This window comes from Telmatherina bonti (genome assembly GCF_933228915.1).
Source record: "Telmatherina bonti genome assembly, chromosome: 2".
Classification (NCBI taxonomy): Eukaryota; Metazoa; Chordata; class Actinopteri; order Atheriniformes; family Telmatherinidae; genus Telmatherina; species Telmatherina bonti.
In genome coordinates this window covers 40162909-40186039 of record NC_136620.1, presented here as the reverse complement: position 1 = coordinate 40186039, position 23131 = coordinate 40162909, and the positions used below count along the sequence as shown (strand labels likewise).

General features: G+C 45.3%; 1 protein-coding gene across 1 annotated transcript in view; it reads left to right on the top strand.

Moving 5' to 3' along the window:
- Window positions 1–23131, top strand: part of cdh13 (cadherin 13, H-cadherin (heart)) — a gene marked incomplete at its 5' end in the record, with an annotated part of 453399 nt that overhangs the window by 338089 nt on the left and 92179 nt on the right. Inside the window, 3 exons of the mRNA XM_079249495.1 lie at window positions 2850–2990; window positions 21180–21362; window positions 22183–22436. Of these exons, the coding sequence (XP_079105621.1) occupies window positions 2850–2990; window positions 21180–21362; window positions 22183–22436 (578 nt within the window). The remainder of the gene's footprint in view (window positions 1–2849; window positions 2991–21179; window positions 21363–22182; window positions 22437–23131) is intronic.

Here is a 23131-nt window from a genome sequence, read left to right as displayed (position 1 = left end):
CAGACTAGAAAATAGCAGTTTTTTGTGTCATACGTGTGAATTCCAGCAGGTTTTATTGGTTTGTACCAGCAGACCATGAGAGGACAGGGTGCATCTGAAATGCAGTAGAAACCTCTTAGAGCATTTACAGTGAAATAGATGGATGAAGTTTAGTTTCCATGTGACAGTCAACACCCCCAGCTGGGTAAAGTAATTTCGGCACTTAGGTAAATATTAGCTTTACCCTCACACACACAATAATTCCCATGTTATTTATACACCAGACTCAACGTTTCTCTTCGGGCTGAATAAATTATTATTGCTGCTATGATCCATATGTATCCCAGCATCTTGCTCAGTGTTGAAGCTATATTTCAGATTCCAGATGCAGGCAGAGCAGAGAATGAATTTAATATCCAAGTTTGCTGTTTGCTCTCCAGTTTTCGAAACGCTGTCGTGTAATGAGAAAAAAAGAAAAACCTCAACTTGCTTTCAGTGTTTCCCAAACGGAGCAATTTACTTGTTTTCCATCCTCAGACTCCTTCACCTCGACTCATTTCTGTTGACAATACGAAGCAAAACATTTCTGTTTGAGCAGTTATCATGCAGCCTGTTGGAAGGACATAAACAAAGCGAGCTACAGGATGGAAGGTTTTTTAAAGCGATATGTGCATCTGCTCTGTGCTTATCAACACAATGAATGTGTCTACAACTGAACTGCACCTTCTGTGAACGTACCGAGCTCCATCACATCCACCCCCCTATCCATCCCAACATCAGCAGAAGCAACATCCACTGCTCTGTTCTTGCATTGCTCCAGCCTGAACACACCTCCAGCTGATGTAAAATAAATGTCAGGCTTGCAGGGTAGCTGTGAAAACATCATCATCTCTGGATATCATTCCAGACTTTTTGTTTATTGTAGAGAAAAGGTACAAATTATCTTGCAGAAACTCTTATTATTAAATATCGTGTACTTTCTCACACTCCTAATTTAGCTGCATGTTGGAGTCCAGATTGGAAAATACCAAACTTGCATGACTCCTAATCACAATTAATAACAAGAATTCTCCATTCACAAAGCAGCAGATGTGATTTTGAAGAGAAAAAGGCAAAATGAGATAAAACAAAAAAGAGCAATATTATATCCCAAACACACAATGTGGGTTCTGCTCATTCAGATTGGATGCATACATGTGTTCCTTTCAACTGGTAGCAGCAAGGGTAGTTTCGGGGGAGGTGGATTTATTTATATTTTGCAAAGTATGCTAGTTGGAATCATAAAAAATCCACTTCTAGCTGTGTTTCCTTTACTCTTAATTGTACAAAACCTAAATATCACAATAAAAAAAACTGCTCATAAAAATGTCTCAAATACAGCGAAGAAGCTCAACACTCTCATGAGGTGGTTTTTCTGTGTTGACATAGAATCATATTGAAATGAATTATATTGTCATGGAAACATTTTTTTGGCATAAACTGGATGTGACATGGGGGTCATGTGACCAGTTCGTCACAAGTTCTCCTGATGAGGTCACCAGCGACGGCATCAGCTGAAATGTCTACGAAATGAAAATGCTTCGTATCTTCATCTTCCTTAAAGTGGAGTCTCTGAGACCAGATTTTACCTGCGTTTCATGCTAAACGATTCAAATCTCGAGCGTATTTAGTCGTTTTGATTTAGTGAAAACAGCTGACGTTGCCATCACGCTGGGTTTAAAAGGTACTTTGGTTCTCTAGAGACCTGAATCATCACAAAGTTCTGTTGTGTTCAAATAATCACATCTTTCCTGAGATATCTCCAGATTTCCAGGCATTAGGAAGTTTACAAAACACACTTTTAGAATCTGTAAATAACTCAAAATTCCCCCCAGGAGACATTTCCGCGGTTTATTCTTCACTGGAATCAAATCTAAATGTGACACAACAGGGTTGATATGAGTTATAGGAGTGAACGGATAAAACTCCAAACTGAGCTGCATTCAGTTTGGAGCATCTTCTTTTGTTTTTTTAATGTCCCACATGTTTGCAAAAAAAAAACAAGAAAAAGAAGGAAAGTAGATGTGGAGGTTTTGAAAGCACAACAACACTGCCAAACATAACTACAGATTCTATTGATGGGTTTATTGATACATTTCTCCCTTCAGCAGTGAGGATGATGTGAAACGGAGTTTGTTTAGGACAGAGGATTTGCTTCTTGCTCACACTTCCAGATTTTAATGTCATTTTTTCCCACTTGTTTTGTCTTCTGGAAAGAAGTTTGACAGTTTGATCTCGGTGTTTCAGTGGAAAAGAGGAGACCAGGTTGAGTCCACACTGAGGCTACTAACGGAAGCTTTAACATCTTCTCGATGTTTGAAAAACTTCAGGGTTTTTTTTTTTTGGCATTAATGCTGAAGATAATTATGATTCTTTCAGTTTCCAACAGAGTTCCACCGTCTGAGAAAGTCCTGAACCCTAAAAACATGACAGGCACAAACGTTAACATGACGTCTGTGCCCCGCGGTCGCACACAGCAGGTATGACGATCTCATGATGGACAAACTGGGACCACTGTGTGGTTACAGGTTGATCCAGTCAGACTGAGGTCAGACAGTCGCGTCTGAAGGAGCTGCTGGGACAATTAAGCTTTCAAGCTTTTTGAAAGAGTTTTATTCATTTAAGACATTTCGATAATTGTGCTTTTTGTGTGTCTTTCCTTTAATCACCCATGTAGATAATAATTATATAATTATTCTGCCATGATGTCAAAGAAAAGCAAAAAGGAAAATGACTCATTTTAATGGAAGAAAAGACTTTACAGGCTGCTTTTTCTCCACGTCTTTATTAGTTGGACTTGTATATTTATATATTTTTATTCTATTTTACAGAGACTGCCGACCACAACGTATGAGTTAGAGATCGTTGCTAAGGACATGGCAGGAAGTGAAGTGGGTCTAACCGGAACGGCAACGGCAACCATTACCATCACAGACAAGAACGACCATGCCCCGGAGTTCACACATCCCCTGGTGAGAAACATTCCTCTTATCTCAGCTTCCTCTGAATCCTGTCTTCCTCTTAATTTACCCGTCGCTCACATGCAGCGGCCGTAGACGTGATGAGGGACGAGTGTGTTTGTTTAAAGGTCGGAGTCAGTCAGGGATAACAGCTATGCTGTGAGGACTTGGGACCCATCAACAAAAACAAACAGCAGGTTTGTCCCAGTTTGGAGAGATAGTTTTAACTGGTTCCATGATGGTCAGGGATCAGGAACTCTTTGTTAGGATTTGCAGTTTGTTGTTAATTAAACTCAAATGTTACTCAGATTGAACTTTTCCTTCATTGTGTTTTCATCTATTTTAATGTCATGTTATTTTATGAGACGTGGAAGAAACAGACCATAAAACAGATCTAAAAAAAAAAATAGTTTGATTTTATGAAACCGAAGCTGAAGATCAATCGGCAGAAGAAATGTGACAGCCTGTCTCACCGGAGGATTTTTTTTAACAATATACACAAACACATAAAGATAAGAAATATGATCTGAGTTTCACAGTGATACATAACAAAAAATACATCATACTGTGAATTAATGTAGCCTGAATCCCAAAGCAGAATCATTTCAGAGGTCAGCAGATCATCGTAAAAGCCTACAGCCTACATTTATCCAATAAAATACAGATTTTTATTCCTGCTTTTAAAATGAACATGTTAAAGTTTTGTTCAGCCTTCTTGTGAGACATCTGATCGGGTTTCTGGTACAGGTTTACACTGATTCTCATGGTGAATAAAATCAAATCAAACTTTATTCATAAAGCAATTTTCCTGCCGAGGCAACACAAAAAGGCTTTATATGATTACAAACCATTTTGATTACAAACATAAATAACAAACACAACAAAGTGAACACTGTAGGAATGTAAATATCATCATCATCATCATCACCTCCCACATGCAGTCTCACATACATGCATGTTTTAGAGCTGATTGTAGGGTCTTACTGCTGACTTTTAAAGCCCTTCATGGCCGTTTACCTCCAGTTGATCAGAACATTACATCATGAGTCTGTCAGCAGCCGGAGACCCTCCGGTGAAGAGTTTTTCAGTCATCTCAGAGGTGACGGAGCATTTACGGTCAGAACCCTGAAACTGCCTGAGGAGAGCAGGTCAGGGGTCACTTTCCTCGTTCCAAAGCTTACTTTTATCTGAGAGCAGCATTTTATCATCGTTGTTGTTTTTTTATGTTGTGTTGATGTGTTTTAATCCTGCTGGTGTTTCTGTCAGTGACCTGTTTACATCTGCGTGACCTGCATCATGAAGACATCCTCCTGATGACATCCGTCCTTGTTTGCACAAAGGGACACCGGCTGGTGGATTCAGGCACACGCAGAAAGCTTTCAGCAGAAATGTCAGAAGTGATGAAAACATGGTGGTTTGGTCAGACGGCGAACCAGATGAATAACAAGCTAACCTGTGGAACATGTCAGGAATAACGTGACCAAGTTTTCCCGTCCCTTCTTTTCGCGAGGTCAGCTGGAGGAAGACCCCACCTGCACCTTGAGGTGCACGTGGAGCCCAGAGTTGTGTGTTTCTTAATGGAAATGCCTGCAGCTGTTGTCGAGCGTTGAGACGCATGGCACTTTGCCCCGCCCGGCTCTCCCTCGCAGCCCTCCCATGATGCATGGAAGTGTCAGGGGAGCTTGTAAGGAGCGCAGCTCGGATGTGAAATGTTACAGCTCAGAGGGCTCGGTGGGGACCATGTCCGTGTCCCCGTTAATGTCCCCATCTCTCAGTGAGAACACATCCGTTTAAGTTGGTGGAGAAATGGAGCTTTTATAAAACAAGTGTCTGAAGACGTGTTTGAAGGCGTTGAGCTGCTGGATAAATCCTCTCCCAGAGCATCTCCGACATGCTCATGAATCCTCTCTGACCTCTCAGGTGACCGCCGTTAGGTTTGTGTCAGGCTTCCTCCATATGACTTATTCAGCTGAATATTCCAGGACTTCTTTAAAATTTCACTTATTTGAAGAAATTTTCGACGATGATGTAGCCGACCAATAACCTTATCCTGGAATGGGCCCTGAGCTCTCTGAATACATAAGTTGGATGTGTATAATAATGTAGTGAAAACCCTGATTCTGATCACTAGGTAGTATGTTCTAAGCAGTTCAGTCTTTATACCTCAGAATCACTCTCAGAAAAATAATAAGCAAGCAACACACATATGAACTTATTCATTTATTATTCACAGTGTCACTTTTCAGTGTCCGTTCAAAATAAAATGCACTAATAAATAAACTGAGTCAAGTGGGCCCACTCACCAAACACACCTATTCAAGCCGACATCTGATTATTTAAACAAAAATTCTATTCAGCTTTATTTGTATAGCGCCACTTCACAACAATGTTGTCTCAGGACACTTTACATACACATCATTTCAAGCCAGTTCATACATATCCTATAATAGAAACCAACTGATTGCATCGAGTCATGACTTGGATCCAATCCCCCATCCTGAGCTGCACGCGGCGACAGTGGGAAGGAAAAAACTCCCCTTTAACAGGAAGAAACCCTCCGGCAGAACCCGGCTCAGAGAGGGCAGCCATCTGCCTCGGCTGGTTGGGGTGGAGACGACAGGAGCAAAGGTGCAGGCCTGAAGCGCAGCTCGGGAGCAGTGCAGCCCAAAACTTTATCTGGTTGAAAATAAAATAAATTCGGTGCCTATAGGTTTTGAAGAAACTTTTGCAGCTTGTAATGGAGAAGAAACAGGGAATAAATGATGCTGGGTTCCTCTGACCTCCAGATCACAGAAGAAGCAATTCGGTGAAGACGGTCCAAAGCGCGGCTTTCCCCAAGCAGAACCTGTTCTCCAAACGTTGTCTTGTTTCTGGTCGCGCTGACAGCTGCTGGATTTCCCAAGCGTCCAGTTCGGAAGCGTCGAATAAGGCCGGATGAAAGCTGGGTTAGCTTCTGGCAGCTAATGATTCCCCACGGTTAACAACGATACTAACTTTGGTGGAAGTCTGATCAGCTGTCCAGACATATATTTCCAGTGCCACGCTGATGACTAACGAGGAAAAGTCAAGTCGGGAGCAGTGCAGCCCAAAGCTGCAACAACTTGCACAAAACTTCCAGGTTTTGTCCTGAAAAACGTCCGCTTCATCTCTGCACTTTTTTCGTCTTCTTTCCCTCTCGTTAAAGTAAAAACAAATACATTCAAAATCTTGAATTTAAATTCCCTTTTTAAATAATTTAATATGTTTACTGTTTTTAATCATGTAAGCATGACAATTTAAATACTTTTAAACCAATGTTTTTAACGCCTCACTGTTTTTTTTTTTAAACAACAAACTATGAAATTTATCGTGAAACAGCTCAGAACTTTGTGCCTGGTTACCGCCACCTTCCTGCAGACGAGATGCAAGCTTTAAAAACGTGTCTTCCAGTTTGTGGACAGGAGTCCAGCAGAGAAAGAGGCAACGTGGAGGATAAACAGCTAGTAAAACATCTAACCAGTTTATGCTGAAAGATAAAAAAAAAAAGAAAGATGGAAAATGTGAGTTTTCTGTGGACATCTTCCACACTGTTATTCATTCGTTGTGATACGAGTTAACATTATCCCTGCATAGAGCTGGTATTTCCCTCAGATTTACCTACAGCAGCTCGACTCACAGCTATTCATAGCCTGCACTCAGCTCTTCAGATCCCCCAGCAGGGAGGCTCTTCCTCTCCTGCTTCCTAATTCAGCTTTCAATATTATTCTTCCAGTAACGTTTTTAAAACGAGTGAACCCTTTTTATTTGCAGCATAACGTTGAGTGTCAGAAGAAGCTTTAGTTTATCGGAAGTAGCTGGAGAAGCAGAAGAAAAGACTTCCAAATCAATAGTAGTTTTTATCTTTAAAGGTTAAATTTTGGGTTAAAAAGTTAAGTTAAAATGATTTTTACAGATTAGTGTTTATTTTATTGCATTTTGAAGGTACAGATAAGTATTTCATTTGAATTTTAGTTGCATTTTTGTCTCATAAATGTCTAAAAACTGTTAAATCGACTATTATCAGGAATATTTTATGAGTTTTGACCTTTTAACTAAACATAAATGTCTCATTGGCTGCAATAATTCCATTTTTATGAATAATTCACTAACCTCCATGTGGACACGTCTGTCTTTGCTTTCTGACATGAGCAAAGATCCTGGTGGAAGGTCTGGACCAGATTATCTGACTATCCGCAACACTACATCCAACTGGACCGGTTTCTTTATTTCAAGTTTTCCGTTACGATGAAATAGTTTTAAGAAACGGGTGCATCCACACACGGAAAACCCTGTCATGTATATGCCAAGCCTGTAGATGGCGCTGCTGCAGATATACGCAGACTGAGCCCGGAGCATGCGGTGTGGATGGTGTAAGCTACAGCGAGCTTCTCCGGGCTGAATGCAGCTCTTATCCACCACGGTTACTTATCACGCTGCAGAATAAAAGTTAGTTAGTTAATCCATTTAAATTAGATGAAACCGACAAAAAGCCGAAAAATATGCGACTGATGATGCTTTTATTCATCACAAGCAAAGTAAATACATAAAAACCAATGAAGAAACACGTACACTATATGAAAATGACTTTTTTTTTTTTTTTTTTACTAAATACAAACTTGTCTTGTGCTTAATTGTTAGAAAATAAGGTGAAAATATGAAGAAACTAAAAGCTGAAGCAAAGTGAAATAGTTTCTTCTGACCGACTGAAGGAATGATTGATCCATATTCTGCCTTCACAGTGATGAAGAAGGACTTTGTTACATCTTCCTGACCTGATTCATTTTCACTGGAACAATTAAATCTCATTTTCATGTGGTAAAATAATAAACCTGTAGAGTTCTGCTACTCTGAGTTCTGGGTGTGATTTCCCGACACACTCAGCTTGGAGAAATTCTCCGTATTTCACACAGGTTGATCCGAAACGGAGGCAGACGCTGACCGACACCTTTTGCCCTTCACGTCTCCCGCCGGCTCGTCTTATTTCATTCTTCCCCGGCCACCAATATCCTGATCTGCTCTTCGTTCTCCTCCTCCTCGCCTGCACAGCTCATCTCATCTCCACTCCTCCCTGGCTCTGTTAATTCTGCTCCATGTCTGACTGGGTTTATATCCTATCCCCCCCCCCCCCCCCCCCGCTCCTCATAACAAGACCATGATGGACCTTATCGCTGCTGTCACTCAAAGTCCCTGGCAGCTCCTCACTCGCTCTGCCCTCTCTCTCTTTTCCTGTCTTTCTGTCTGCGTTTCTTCCTCTGCTGTCTCCTCCGTGATGACCAGGAGAATATGCCGACCTGCAATCTGTGCTGCAGATAAAGACGTTGGCGCTGATGGCGGCTGCAGCGGGGCCCCGTCGGCGCCGGTCTGTCCTGAGGGATGGCTAACGGGTGTCATGGATTACTTTGGCTTTGCATGATTGCTTCTCTTGTTCCAACATGCACACGGCGGCGCGGCTGGCCAGCTGAAGGGGTAATTGGAGAGGATTTGTGTGGTGGATGTCAGGTTAGAGGCGTGTTATGAAGGACAGTGGAACACGCGTGTGTGCATGGTCGCAGGTTTTCTTCGACACGGACAAATGCTGAAATGTGTCAGGAAGAAGTTAGATGTTCTGATACGGAGCCTGCCCTTGAAAGTCTCATAGTTTGGATGTTTTTCTGCTTTCAGTTTCACTCTGAATTAATTTCACTTGTTAGATTATGTTTCATATTAACCACATTCACGCGTATGTTCACTTTTATTTCATTTTCTCAGCTATTCATCATCCATAATCTGATAAATGTACAAATCACAGGTGGTGATGAGGAGCTTTTCCAGCTCATTTTCACCTTTTCACACCGCTGTTTCTCCATACATAAAACATCCAGACAAACTCGAGCACAAGTTGATTTTCTTTCTTTTTCTTCTCCCACAAATTTATCAGCAATGTCTTCAAACATGCCGAGTGTTTGCAGCAAATCATCTCACACTAGATGTGCTTTAGTAGATGGTAAAAACGGTATCAAATCATTGCTGGTCTTGATGTAATGTTTACCTCATTGGATCCTGGAAACTCCTGATTGTGTGCTGTTCCTGAATGCAGCATGCAGACATAGATGGTCGTCATGATGCGTACAGCACGCTGTAAAAATAACATGTAAGATGTATTCAGGGGCAATAACTAACTCTTCACACTCATTTCAAATAAAAGCTCATTTCCACCAGCATGTTGGCACCAACAGCTAAACACTGCTGTGGACTGCTTCCCACTGGGTGCTGCTGTGGACTGCTTCCCACTGGGTACGGCTGTGGACTGCTTCCCACTGGGTGCGGCTGTGGACTGATTCCCACTGGGTGCTGCTGTGGACTGCTTCCCACTGGGTGCTGCTGTGGACTGCTTCCCACTGGGTGCTGCTGTGGACTGCTTCCCACTGGGTGCGGCTGTGGACTGCTTCCCACTGGGTGCGGCTGTGGACTGCTTCCCACTGGGTGCGGCTGTGGACTGCTTCCCACTGGGTGCTGCTGTGGACTGCTTCCCACTGGGTGCGGCTGTGGACTGCTTCCCACTGGGTGCGGCTGTGGACTGCTTCCCACTGGGTGCTGCTGTGGACTGCTTCCCACTGGGTGCGGCTGTGGACTGCTTCCCACTGGGTGCTGCTGTGGACTGCTTCCCACTGGGTGCTGCTGTGGACTGCTTCCCACTGGGTGCTGCTGTGGACTGCTTCCCACTGGGTGCTGCTGTGGACTGCTTCCCACTGGGTGCTGCTGTGGACTGCTTCCCACTGGGTGCTGCTGTGGACTGCTTCCCATTGGGTGCTGCTGTGGACTGCTTCCCACTGGGTGCTGCTGTGGACTGCTTCCCACTGGGTGCTGCTGTGGACTGCTTCCCACTGGGTGCTGCTGTGGACTGCTTCCCACTGGGTGCTGCTGTGGACTGCTTCCCACTGGGTGCTGCTGTGGACTGCTTCCCACTGGGTGCTGCTGTGGACTGCTTCCCATTGGGTGCGGCTGTGGACTGCTTCCCACTGGGTGCTGCTGTGGACTGCTTCCCATTGGGTGCGGCTGTGGACTGCTTCCCACTGGGTGCTGCTGTGGACTGCTTCCCACTGGGTGCGGCTGTGGACTGCTTCCCACTGGGTGCGGCTGTGGACTGCTTCCCACTGGGTGCTGCTGTGGACTGCTTCCCACTGGGTGCGGCTGTGGACTGCTTCCCACTGGGTGCGGCTGTGGACTGCTTCCCACTGGGTGCGGCTGTGGACTGCTTCCCACTGGGTGCGGCTGTGGACTGCTTCCCACTGGGTGCTGCTGTGGACTGCTTCCCACTGGGTGCGGCTGTGGACTGCTTCCCACTGGGTGCGGCTGTGGACTGCTTCCCACTGGGTGCGGCTGTGGACTGCTTCCCACTGGGTGCGGCTGTGGACTGCTTCCCACTGGGTGCTGCTGTGGACTGCTTCCCACTGGGTGCGGCTGTGGACTGCTTCCCACTGGGTGCGGCTGTGGACTGCTTCCCACTGGGTGCTGCTGTGGACTGCTTCCCACTGGGTACGGCTGTGGACTGCTTCCCACTGGGTACGGCTGTGGACTGCTTCCCACTGGGTGCGGCTGTGGACTGCTTCCCATTGGGTGCGGCTGTGGACTGCTTCCCACTGGGTGCTGCTGTGGACTGCTTCCCACTGGGTGCGGCTGTGGACTGCTTCCCACTGGGTGCGGCTGTGGACTGCTTCCCACTGGGTGCGGCTGTGGACTGCTTCCCATTGGGTGCGGCTGTGGACTGCTTCCCACTGGGTGCTGCTGTGGACTGCTTCCCATTGGGTGCGGCTGTGGACTGCTTCCCACTGGGTGCGGCTGTGGACTGCTTCCCACTGGGTGCTGCTGTGGACTGCTTCCCACTGGGTGCTGCTGTGGACTGCTTCCCACTGGGTGCGGCTGTGGACTGCTTCCCACTGGGTGCGGCTGTGGATTTTCCCACTGGGTGCTGCTGTGGACTGCTTCCCACTCGGTGCGGCTGTGGACTGCTTCCCACTGGGTGCGGCTGTGGACTGCTTCCCACTGGGTGCTGCTGTGGATGTTCCCACTGGGTGCTGCTGTGGACTGCTTCCCACTGGGTGCGGCTGTGGACTGCTTCCCACTGGGTGCTGCTGTGGACTGCTTCCCACTGGGTGCGGCTGTGGACTGCTTCCCACTGGGTGCGGCTGTGGATTTTCCCACTGGGTGCTGCTGTGGACTGCTTCCCATTGGGTACGGCTGTGGACTGCTTCCCACTCGGTGCGGCTGTGGACTGCTTCCCACTGGGTGCTGCTGTGGACTGCTTCCCATTGGGTACGGCTGTGGACTGCTTCCCACTGGGTGCTGCTGTGGACTGCTTCCCACTGGGTGCTGCTGTGGATGTTCCCACTGGGTGCTGCTGTGGATGTTCCCACTCGGTGCGGCTGTGGACTGCTTCCCACTGGGTGCTGCTGTGGACTGCTTCCCACTGGGTGCTGCTGTGGATGTTCCCACTGGGTGCTGCTGTGGATGTTCCCAGCCAGCCAGAAGCATCTCAGAAGCTAAACATACGTGTAGCATCACGGTTCCAGAAGGCGTCTAGTTCAGCAGATCGAACCCGGCAGGAAATCAGACACAGGAGCAGCATAAAGCATCTGAAATATGCCAAAATAAAAGCCCCAAGAAGATTTCTAATCACAAGGCTGTCGGGTCTCAGCTGGTTAGAAGTCGGTCAACATTTGTCTGGCATCCTGTCTTTTTTCTGAGCTCTGTCCAACCAGAAAAAGTCAGCTGGATGTCAGTTCTTATCTGAGATCTTTCTCTGTCACTTCCTTCAACAATGTCCTCTTCATCTGCTAAAAGAGCCACGTTCAGGATGGCCAGTGTGATCCAGATGGCAACGTGCAAAGCAGAGTACTCTAACGGTGTGTTCAGACCAAAAGCGTTTGGAGCGTCAAGAGCGGCAGGTTTCCATGTAAAGTCTATGTGGAGGCGCGGCAAGGGGGCGTCAAGCTTTCTCGCATCGCGTTTTGAGTGTCAGTGTTCAGCGGAGAAGGAGCCGATGCATGCATGCATGCAGCTCACTTGCGGCTCGTGAAGCAGCCGCCAGCTTTCTGAAAATGCTCACAACAGTTAGTCTGCGATTTTCTTTTACAGAAGTTAAAAAGCAGAACAGAAAAGATGCAGCAGGGTGCTGATTCCACTGTTCCCAGTTGTACAGCAGCCGCTTCAGCAGGAAGTTTGGAGAAATAAAGAGGATCTTTTCCAAGGATTCATCCTCAGACTTTCTGCGTCAGGCTGGCGGGGGTCGTGCCGCTTGTTTCTTCAGACCATCGACACCACGTCTGCAGCTTCATGCTTATTTTTATCGTTTGATTACGTTTATTTTGCTTCTTATTATACGTTTTAATAACAACTATGATAGTTTTCCTGTTTAATCAAATTTCTGTTATTTGGATGCAGCCTGAACAGAAGCTGCTGGGTTTAATAAAGACGGAGAATCTGCAGGTACGATGCCTGTATGCAGGATTAAAGCAAAGGGCAAAGGAAGTTTCACAGGGAAACAAGTCATTTCATACATCACCGTGTCTCGTTTCAGACTTTCTATTGGCATCTTTCAAAATAAAAGGTTCTTAAAATGTCTGATTCCTGTTTAACTCTAAACTTGACTTTTTGTTTAAGTCGGATCACTCCGTTCATGTTTGGATCTGCCTGCTGGCGGCGACCCGACAACCAACCTGATGGTTTTAACTCCCGAACAAACTGCTTGCTGGCATCTTAAACAGTCAAAGTACGTAGTTATCTCGTTTCCAGCGTGGCTGCGCTCACACAGCAGGTCTTTTAGCTCAAATCGTGTTTTACGTGGTCGTAAACATCATCCTGACGTGTGTGTGGCCCTGAAGTGACAGAAAACACAACATAGAGGCTGTGAATAAAGATCCTTCATGTGCGTTCATTCATCCATATGTGCACAACAAAGTGACAAACTTTTGCCCAGTTGATGAATGAAGAATAGGAGATGAAGAAAAAGGAGAGTTAAAGGTCATATATTATGAAAAATAAACTTTCTAAAGGTTTTCTATATGTGTCTCCACATTCTGTCTGAGGCCCAGAAAGGAGGAAATTCTGTCTCCTCACTTTTTTACTCCACCTTAAAGCCAACGTCATCTCAACGGGTGAGTCGGACATCTTTCCCTTTGTGACCTCATGAAGGTAAATAACCCCCACCCCCACCTCGGTACCACTAGCTGGGTCTGAGCTCTAACATCACCAAGCGGGCAACAGCGAAAGCTGCATCCTCCACATGAGGGTTGTGGACAGACATGAACACCACAAACAGCCAGTTCTCAGTAGGAACGGCTGAAGTAAAACACTCTGTAGGACGTGCAGAGAAACTGTTGTAAAAATGTAAAATACGGGACCTCTACATGTTATTGTGCAGAAGTGGCTTTCAGGTCTGTGCAGGGTGAAGTTCTGCACAGAATGACGTGAAGCTGCGTGAAGCTGCATGAAGCTGCATGAGGAGCAGTAGAACAGACAGCTGAGCGGACCCAGTAGTCCTGCCTGTAACAAGAAACCCTGTTAAAGTCAGACGAGAGATATAGAGTTTAAAACTTAACAAAAATATTTCTTCTCCATCTACTCTGACTGCATATGAACTGGGAACACAACAATAAACTTAGTAAACTCGTTTTCACACATTCACTCTTTTAAAGAAACTTTTAGAAAGCAACTTATTATCAAACAGGCTTAACTTCGTCCGCGGCACCCGGAAGCAGACTGAGGGAGGAAGTGCTGTTCACGCGATGACATCACGAGTGTAAATTAAAACCACGGTATTCCCAAATAATAAATAAATGGTAAATATACTAAAACAAAATACAGAATAAAAATTAAACTCATAAAAAAAAAAAAAAGAAGTGAAGGATTTTTGGTGGATTGCGTTACATTATTCCACGTTCCATACACACACTGCAGTCCTGCACAAGTCCAGTTTTACCAACCTGTCCGAACTCGTTAGGAGGATCCCGAACCCGACACGTTATCCGCTGATACGTCCCGGTGAGTCTGCATGTTCTCCCCGTGTATGCGTGGGTTCTCTCTGGGTTCTCCGGCTTCCTCCCACCGTCCAAAGACATGCATGTTGGGTTGATTGGTTACTCTAAAATGCCCCTAGGAATGAGTGTGAGTGGTTGTTTGTCTCTCTGTGTGTCCCTGTGATGGACTGGCGAGCTGTCCAGGGTGTACCCTGCCTGTCGCCCAAAGCCGGCTGGGATAGGCTCCAGCTTCCCCGCCACCCTGAGTTGGATTAAGCAGTTAGGAAAATGAAATTTAAAAAAAAAAAAACATCCCAGTGACATCTGGACCCGACCTGTTGATGTAAAACCCGACTCGCCTCGCAGCATTTCTTTTCTTCACCTGTGTGTTATTTTTATTTACAGTAAGAAAGGAGAAAACAGGACGGTTCATGTTTGTCTCGTTTCTGTGACGTGAAAGTCGGATGAGACGCAGCCTGACCGCTCAGAACCGGTCGACTCCTCGCAGATCGGAAACATATCTGAATTAAGACCACATGTAGAAGCTGGGTCAGATTTTACTAAATCGTATCTGTTCCATCCAGTCTGTGGTTAAAACATCCCATATGAGTCCCGTAGGGGTAAAAATAGCCGCCGGTAATGAGCTGCAGTGTGAACGGACCCTGTGGAAATCTTAAATATGTTAACGGTGCAACAGTGTTTTGTATTTCTGTTTTTATTGTCCTTCAGACCAGAAGTCAACAGATTTAACTTTCTGCTTTTGGTGAAAGTCTGTAGTGAGAAAGACTTCCAACGGCCGGGTTGCAGTCTGGGGAAAATGCTCTGCGGAGGTTTAATGTGATGGGCTGCTGTGATGTGTTCCCTGTCAGAGACAATCTTTGGGGCAGCGGGGACGTTTCACAAAGTACTGTCCATTAGGACAAATGAACAGCTGCTCGGTTGTTGTAGCGCTGCCTGTCAGAGCAGCCGCGACTGCCATCTGTATTCATAACGTATTGTGACAGACATGCAGGAATAAAATAAGCTGATCTCTGTCCATTTCTGTCTGAGTGTGCCGTGTGTAAAACTCTGGCTACCATATGGGAATTTGCCTGAGTGTGATTGCATGTGTGTGGGGAGGGAGAACGAGAGTTTCCGTCAAGGACAGGATTCTTATTTTAGTCCTGAATTCTGCAGAAGGACGGGGAGAAGAAGCGTCTGGATTACTGTTTTAGAGACACAGACGAATTAAAATCAAGTTAAAAGTTTCTCCAGGAGTGTTAATGAGCCAGACACATTTACTGTTCCTGACAGCTGTACACCCTTCCAAGGCTTTGCTTCTCTTTCTCCGGCTTTTTGCCAGAAGATAAGACTTCCCTTGACCCTCCATCTGCTGGAGAAAAGCGACGCTAAATGTTCTTGAAGGTTTTCTGGGATTAAACTGTGTTTTCATAAATCAGCCAGATGTTTGGATTTGGCCTTCACATGTTTTCAGCTGTTTTTAAGTCTGCTTGAAATGAAGAGGAAAGTTCTTCTTTCCCAATGTTTGTACAGCCTTATGGGAAAAATATAACATTATATTAGAATATAGGTGATATTTAGTCATCGGAGGTGTGTGCACAGTGAAGAGCTCGTCCCGGTTAGTTAGGCAAAGCCGAGCTCCTCAGCGCAGATATAAACGGTGGTCTCGTCGACCAACCGGAAAAGGAGACGGATGGAAATTGTTCAGTATTCCGAGGGGATCCCAGTCCATTTGCCAGGAACAGAAGATGCTTGTGGATCCAGACCAGTAAAGCACCAACTGGGGTCCCGCGGGTCCTAAAGGCAACGAGTCTCTGACGTCCCCACTTCATGTGTCAGAATGTAAAACTGGGATCCTGAGGAAGAAGACTTCCTCTCCTGGAACAACATTCTCACACACAGTTTGTTGTTTGCAGATGCTGCGCGACATATTTACACCAGGCTGAAATAATACCGTTGTGATGTCGTCAAGTCTCCGCGTAGTCAGGCAGGGATCCCAGATCCTGGTCCGCGAGGGCCGGCGTCCTGCAGCTTGTCTAGGTGTTCCTGCTGCAACATTCTCAGACTCAGATAAGCTCTGCATGTGTCTGCTGAACACACATTGATTGGAATCATGTGCGTTGCAGTGGGGACGCTTGGAAAACCTGCGGGACACCGGCCCTTCAGGACCAGGACCAGGATCCCGGGTCTACAGCCCAACAGATCATCCCTTTCTTTTACAGACAAACGTTAAAGTAGAAGAAGTTCGACTATCAGCTGAAAAAGCTTTTATCAGCTTTTTTTTCTGGGCGTGGCTGACACTAGGTTGGTCACGCCCCCCGCTCACACTGGACCACGCCCCCCTGCTCTCTGTTGGGGGGCGTGGTCCTTCGGTCGGTCCTTCAGGTTTTTACGTTTCCGCATATGAGTGAGGTGTGTTGGAGCGGGGATACTTTAAAAACCTGCAGGACGATGGCCCCTCCAGGACATATTTTTGACACCCTGGTATAAAGGCTCCTTCAGCCCAGGTTAAGGTGTCTCTGGCTCCCTTCCTCCATCTTGTATGTCTCCGATAAGAGCGTGGTCTCGTCCGTGACGTTGTTACTGCAATGATCCAAGATGGCCGACTGGAATCGTTCCCGCTGTTTCTGTCTCACATTCTTCCAGATGTTCCTTCTTTCTGATGTGAAATGACCTCCGTTTGTCCCGCCTGCTGCAGGTTATATTACCTGCTATCTGACGTGTGATGCCGCATGTTCTCTTCTGTCGCCTCCTTCTGATGGACACCAACTGTTTCCTGTGCCGTTATGAAGCTGGCCTGTTCATAAAGTGTTGATTGTTTGTCCGATACGTGATGTTCGGATGTCCAGAGTAAATATTGATCAGTGTGTGGAAGTTTCCTGTATATTATGTCGCGGGTCGAGGCCGACCTGCCGGATCTGAACGGATCCAAACATCACAGCTGCCAGCTGAAAGAAACTGCAGTTAAAACACGTCAGATAAAATACTTTAACCTTTGCTTTAAAGAAGAAACCGTTAATATCGTCAGAAGAAAGACACAACAGAGCTTCCTGATCTGGTGGAGTTTATTTAACAGCAGATCGACAGGAAGGGGGGTCAGAGAGGGAATGACCTGCAGCAAACCAGACCAGGACCAGAAACGCCACCCTCAACATCCAGATGTCCTCCATCAGTCAGCTTGTCCATCCGCGTGTCTCTTTGCTTATTTTGTTGCTTGTTATTCCACATTAAAGCTCATATCGTTAGCTTGTTGGCGCTTTGTCTGCATGGTGAAACCAGAATAATTCCAGCAGGGGGATTCACCGAGACGTCCAGAAGCGTAGCTTAAGATAAACAAAACAGAGAGGAAAAGAAAGATCATGAGATAAAACCTGAGTTAAGCTTTAATCACGGTCTTAAACCTGGATGTTCAGCTGGGACTTTCTTCCAGACATGTGGAGCATAGAAGCTGAACGCAGCTTGTCCAGGTCAGCTCTGGGGATTTATAAAAGGCCGGATCCAGATGGCCTGGGGGGTGTGGTAGCTTCATACTGGGTCCTAAACCAGTCAGAGCTTTATAGACCAGCATCAGAACTTTAAAGTCTGTCCTCTGATGGACATGCAGGCAGGGTGAAGACCTCCGAACTGGACTGATGTTGTCTACTTTTGGGTTTTTTCTCTACACAGTGGCTCTCAAACCGCCAAGACAACATACGTTGGCGTTGCCTCGAATCGCCTCAACTGGCTGGAAAAATGTCAAAATCTTTATAAACAGGGAGAATAAAGTGTTTTTCTCACGCAGAAATGACTCAAAATTCAGATTTTCATTGTGATATATGTCCTCACTTAGTTTATTCTGCAATAATGTGTTAAAAAATAAACATAAATCTCCGGATTCATGCTTCAGTGTTGACAGCTCTGATAAAACAAATCCCAAATTTATTGAAAAAAGATAGATTTTATATATTTTACAATAACCAGGCGACTCCCTGAGACGCAGGCTGCTGAGTTATAAGTTAATTATAAGTCGAACAACGTGTGTTTGTGCACACGCATGGCCTCTGTGTCCCCCTGCTTTTCAGAAACACTCCTGTGATTTGCCGTCTATCTGGGGAAGAAAGACGTGTGGAAGTGCTCTTCTTACGAAACAAAACACGCTTGCAGGGATAAAAGTAAAGCTGAAAGGCCAGCCGTGTTCTCAGTCACCTCAGCTTCTCTGGCTGCTGCTTCATCATTTCCTTCTGGTCTTTCAGGTGACTGGTTGCTTTGTGCTCCTGGTGGAATTGGGGCCTTATCAGCAGCGGGGCAGGGGCCCAGTGGCCACATCACACAGAATACAAGGTTTTCTCCATCCGCTTGACTGCCCCGCATGATTAAACTCAGACCGACCTGTTGTTGGGTTGTTGTACAGTATGTTTGTCTTAGAGGGATAAAACTGAAGTCATTCCTGTGCATCTCTCTGCTTTCACACTTTAAAACTCTCTTATTTACAGGTGGTGTTTTTCTACAAAGATGCCACAAGCTCACAGAACAAAAGGCGCAACAACTTATATGTTGGAATGAGCAGAAGCGTCTCCTTTTCTAGACGAGTTTCGATCCTGTGTGGCCTAAATGACTGCAAATGGCTCAGAGTGCTGCTAAACAAGCTCTGGATGAATAAAAAAAGAGGAGAAAAGAAAGGAAAGAGAAGAAATCAATGTTTGTGTCCCTGTAGATAAATGCACGGAGTCCTGCAGTGCGAGGTGGTAAGAGGGTAATCTGTGGAACAACAATACCCAGGGCTGACAGGAGACACAGTAATCTAGGCTGGACCGGCGCTATCCTTAAACAGTGTTCTGTGTCTGAAAGATTACACTGTAAGCTCTGACACAATAATGGTCCTGACACACATGCACACATGCTGACAGAACTGCATCTGAATTGCTTCTGCCTGGCCAAAGCCTCTGCAACAGTAACCTCATCATAATGTGGTCTTTAGTGGGGTCTTCGCAGGCAGAAAACATCGATAAAATCCGACTGAGGCTGCTGTCGGCAAAGAACGCTGAGGTGAGGAGTGATTGACATGAGAAAAACAGATGAGATGCACTACGAAACCTGCGCTGTTTCTCCTGGTTTATTTGTTAAGTATCCAGGGAATTCAGCTCACAGTCCGGTTTTGACCTTTCTCAGAGTGTATCGCGTATCGGTGCGAACATTTCGGCATTTCTCCATACTTCAGGATCAGTTCTCTTCCTTCCTTTGTCTGTTGGGATGGAAAAAGCTTTGGCACTTCTGCAGCTGTGAGACTGAAAGAGCCCTCACAGAAAGATTAAAGTGATGATAGAAAAGAAGACTGGTGGCTGTAGCTCAGGACGAAGAGCTGAAGTGTTCCTGAGCAAGACGCTGAACCCGCCCTACTGAATGACTCTGATTGGTTAAGACAAACGGCAGAAGTGTGTTAATAGTAGGAATGGGAGAAAAATGGATTCACATAAATATTGTGATTTTTTGGGGGGTTTTTTTGTTTGTTTTTTTACACATTTTAAATGAATTTTTTGGTTAAAAATTGTGTTTTTTTCATATTTAAATGTTAATACTGTTTAGATGGAGAAGGAGTTCCCGCTTTTCTCCAGCAGGGGGCGAAATGTTTCTCTTCAAATCTCTAGTAACGACGTTTGATCTGTTTCGGATAACAATCTGCAAAAACGTGCAGAGATAAATGCTCCTCCATCACCTTTTGAGTCAAAAGTTTGGACACATTTGAGATTTTTTGCTTTGAAGGGAAAAGCAGAGCTGGACATGTGGAAAGCTGTTTGTAAACTCTGGAATGCACGCATGGCGTCCTGCGGTAACACAACTAACGTTACGGCTCACTTAGTAAGACGCCGTCCTGAGGTTAATGCAAAGCTAGCAGTCAAGTGTAGCGCAGCAGGAAGACAACAGACACTCAACCAGAACCTTTATATGCAGTTCCAGCTTCTGGAACAAGAGTAGAATTTCAAACAGCTGCTTCAGAAATGTTGCTGCTGAATAAATCTGAAAAACTGTTGATGTTTTTTGGTTCTGGGAAATCTGGCTCTTCATATTGTCTGTAAACTTGGTCTTCATGCAACTTTTTCACATGATCTGCTGTTTAAAAAGCAAAATAAAATTCAGCAATACTGAAGAATCTGAATTTAAATCAAATCTGCACCAAAAAAAAAATGGTTAAAAACTGAATTGAGAGAAAAGCGTATTGTCCCAACTCCACGCGCGGTCGCAGGAACAAGACAGAAGTTTGGGTTTTTCTGTGCTGACGTTTGGTCTGTTGCAGGTCGGGTTCTGCACTCGACGGAGTCTATTTAACGATGTGCGATTTTTATTTTCATACTTTCTCACCGCCTCGTTCAAAACTCGCTTCAGGCAGGAACTTTCCACGCCCACCTCAAATGTCCGACCAATCAGACAATAATCCCCACGAGGAGAAACTTCTTTTCTTCCAATGCGTCCAAACACGCCTGCGAGAACTAAGTCACGTGATTTCGTTCTCGTGGTCGTGAGACGACAAAGTTGTCGTTTCTTGTGGAACAGGCTGAAGTTTTCTGACATTTTTCACTTTTTTTACTGAACCAGAAATTTTCTTAACCATCACTGAGTAGTAAAAGTTGCTTAATTATTACTCCAGATGAGGGAAATGAAACCCTAATTGCACTAAGGGATTCCACTTCCTCAGTCCCACCGGCTCTAAAAGCTGCTTTTTTAATGGGATTTGAAGAAAAAAAAGTGGAATTTTGTTTCTACCAAGATGAGAAGAGATGTGTCCACAGTGAAAAAGCCTTTTGTTCATTTCCTCTGGCATTATGGTTCCCATCCTTGCTGTATGTGCACGGTGCACCTGTGTGCAGAGCTATTAAGACGCTGATCACAGAGCTCAGCAGGATTCTGGTCCGCTGATACGCAGCACTTTTTCTCATTAAATCAGATTCATCCTGATCTGTAACAAGTCCACAGTTTCACTCATCGCTTCAGACACTCATTTCCTTTCATTTACGCCTTCCGAAGCACATTTAAGTAGATCTTTCAGTTTGACTCAATATGCTGCAACGTTTCCTAACTCGCATTCAGTCCGTAAAGACTCTGAAGTTGCATAAACGAGCTTTTTTTTTTTTAGCTTTTTTAACCTGTTTAGTCTCGAGAAGAAGCATCCTCCGTTGCCCTCTGACTTATGTTGATTTCTTTTGTCTTTTAACAGTTTGAGGCTCGTGTGCAAGAGGGCTCGACAGGTGTGGTGGTTAACCTGACCATTGACGACCGAGACGACCCAGCCACAGGTGCATGGAGAGCCATCTACTCCATAGTGAGCGGAGATCCGACATACAGCTTTGAGATCCAAACCAACCCGTACAACAATGAGGGAATGTTGTCGCTTATCAAGGTAAAATACTGTGTAGTCGAGCCGAAGACATCAAATTTAAGGAGAATCATTCATTCTGGAAACAAGCACCAAACCTTGCACACCTGCTCTTTGGAGATCGCTCTAAAGGCCAACATGGTCGCCATTTTCACCGTAGACGTACTCGCCGGCTTCCTCGTACTATATCCATCCCAGAATCCTAACATCCTGCTGAAAGAAGTCTAGCTCGTCTGGGATGTTTGTGATCAGACGTCCAGTGTTTTCAGGCTGTACCCAGCTGTATGACGATGAAGACCTGGAGACCGAGGAGATGTCCATGGTGTCAGCGGTATGAGGTTGGACATGTCTCTGCCTGCAAGCGGAGGCTGTATAAAGACATTCCTCCAATCCCGCCGCGCTGAAGCAGCCTGTGAGGCGTGCTGCTGACCAACCCGGCTGGAGTCTGTAAATCATACGTCAACCAGACGCGCAGGAGACTCCAGCCAACTGGGGACCAAGCTGGACAGAGATGTTGTAGGTTGCTCATCCAGGTAGAAAGATAATAATGACACATAGACCTGCTGCCTACATGTACATCCAATTATATGTCAGACTGATGGTGCGCATGATATGCAGACTTTTTACTCTGATTATGGATCTGGGACTGATATATATATCCAGACCATCTGGATATATGGTGGTCTGGTCTGGTCATGGTCTGACAGTAGAGGCTGGTTTTATCAGTCCTCAAGGATGCGTTCCAGTTTGAGCGCTTGTTTCCAGACATGAACGATTGTCCGCTTTGCTTTAGATTTCTGAATGAACTTCTTTAGATTTACGTTTCCAATCATTTTCCATCCAGCCTTTAAACTACGAGGCCACTGCTTTCCACACGCTGCTCATCAGAGTAGAGAACGAGGATCTCCTGGTCCCCGAGGTCGGCTACGGCCCCAGCTCCACCGCCACCGTCCACATCACAGTTGAAGACATCAACGAAGGTCCGGTGTTTTTCCCAGACCCCCTGATAGTCGACAAGATGGAAAACATCCCTGTGGGAAGCTTCGTGGCTTCTCTCAACGCGACAGATCCAGATATTCTGGAGATCCAGAGCATCAGGTAAGGATCTTATTGGAAAATAGACCATTGGTTTGGTGAGAGCTGTTTATGGATCATATTATTTTCCTTATTAATCTTATATAATTATAATCTTTATTAATCTTCATGTACAAGTTTAAATGTTCTGTGGCGTGATTTCTTGTTGAGTAAAAAGAGCATTAGAGAGTTTGAGGGTCGGAGTTGCTCGATGTCGCTCTGACTCGGTGACGTTCCTTCCGCCAGTGAAAACGAATTATCGCCTCGTCTGAATTCTTCCCAGAAATGAGGATGATGATGTTGAGTGTTTCAGATTTAAAACCACACAACTGTGCTTATCTTGTGTGAGAGCAGCAGAAGATAAAGATAATAAAGGAGCTGTTTATGGTGTGTGAATGTAATCTGCGGGAGCTCAAAGCTCATTATCGACTATATTAAGCTCCGAATCTCATTCAGTTTCACTTTTATCCATTTAGCAACAAAATGCATCATTTGTTTTGGAGATTGTGTGTAATGCGTGTGTGTGGCCAGTTTTTAATGCTGATATCTTATCAGTTCTGCCTGCTGTTGTGTATCTATAAGCTTCATCTGCTCGCACTTTTTCCCTTCTTTTCCTGTTTTGTTGTTGTTATACGGAAACCTGACGGAGCAGACGGACGGATTGCTGGAACAGGTCACGTCTCTCCAGCCGGGAAGTCCCAGAGTTGAATGGTTCATTA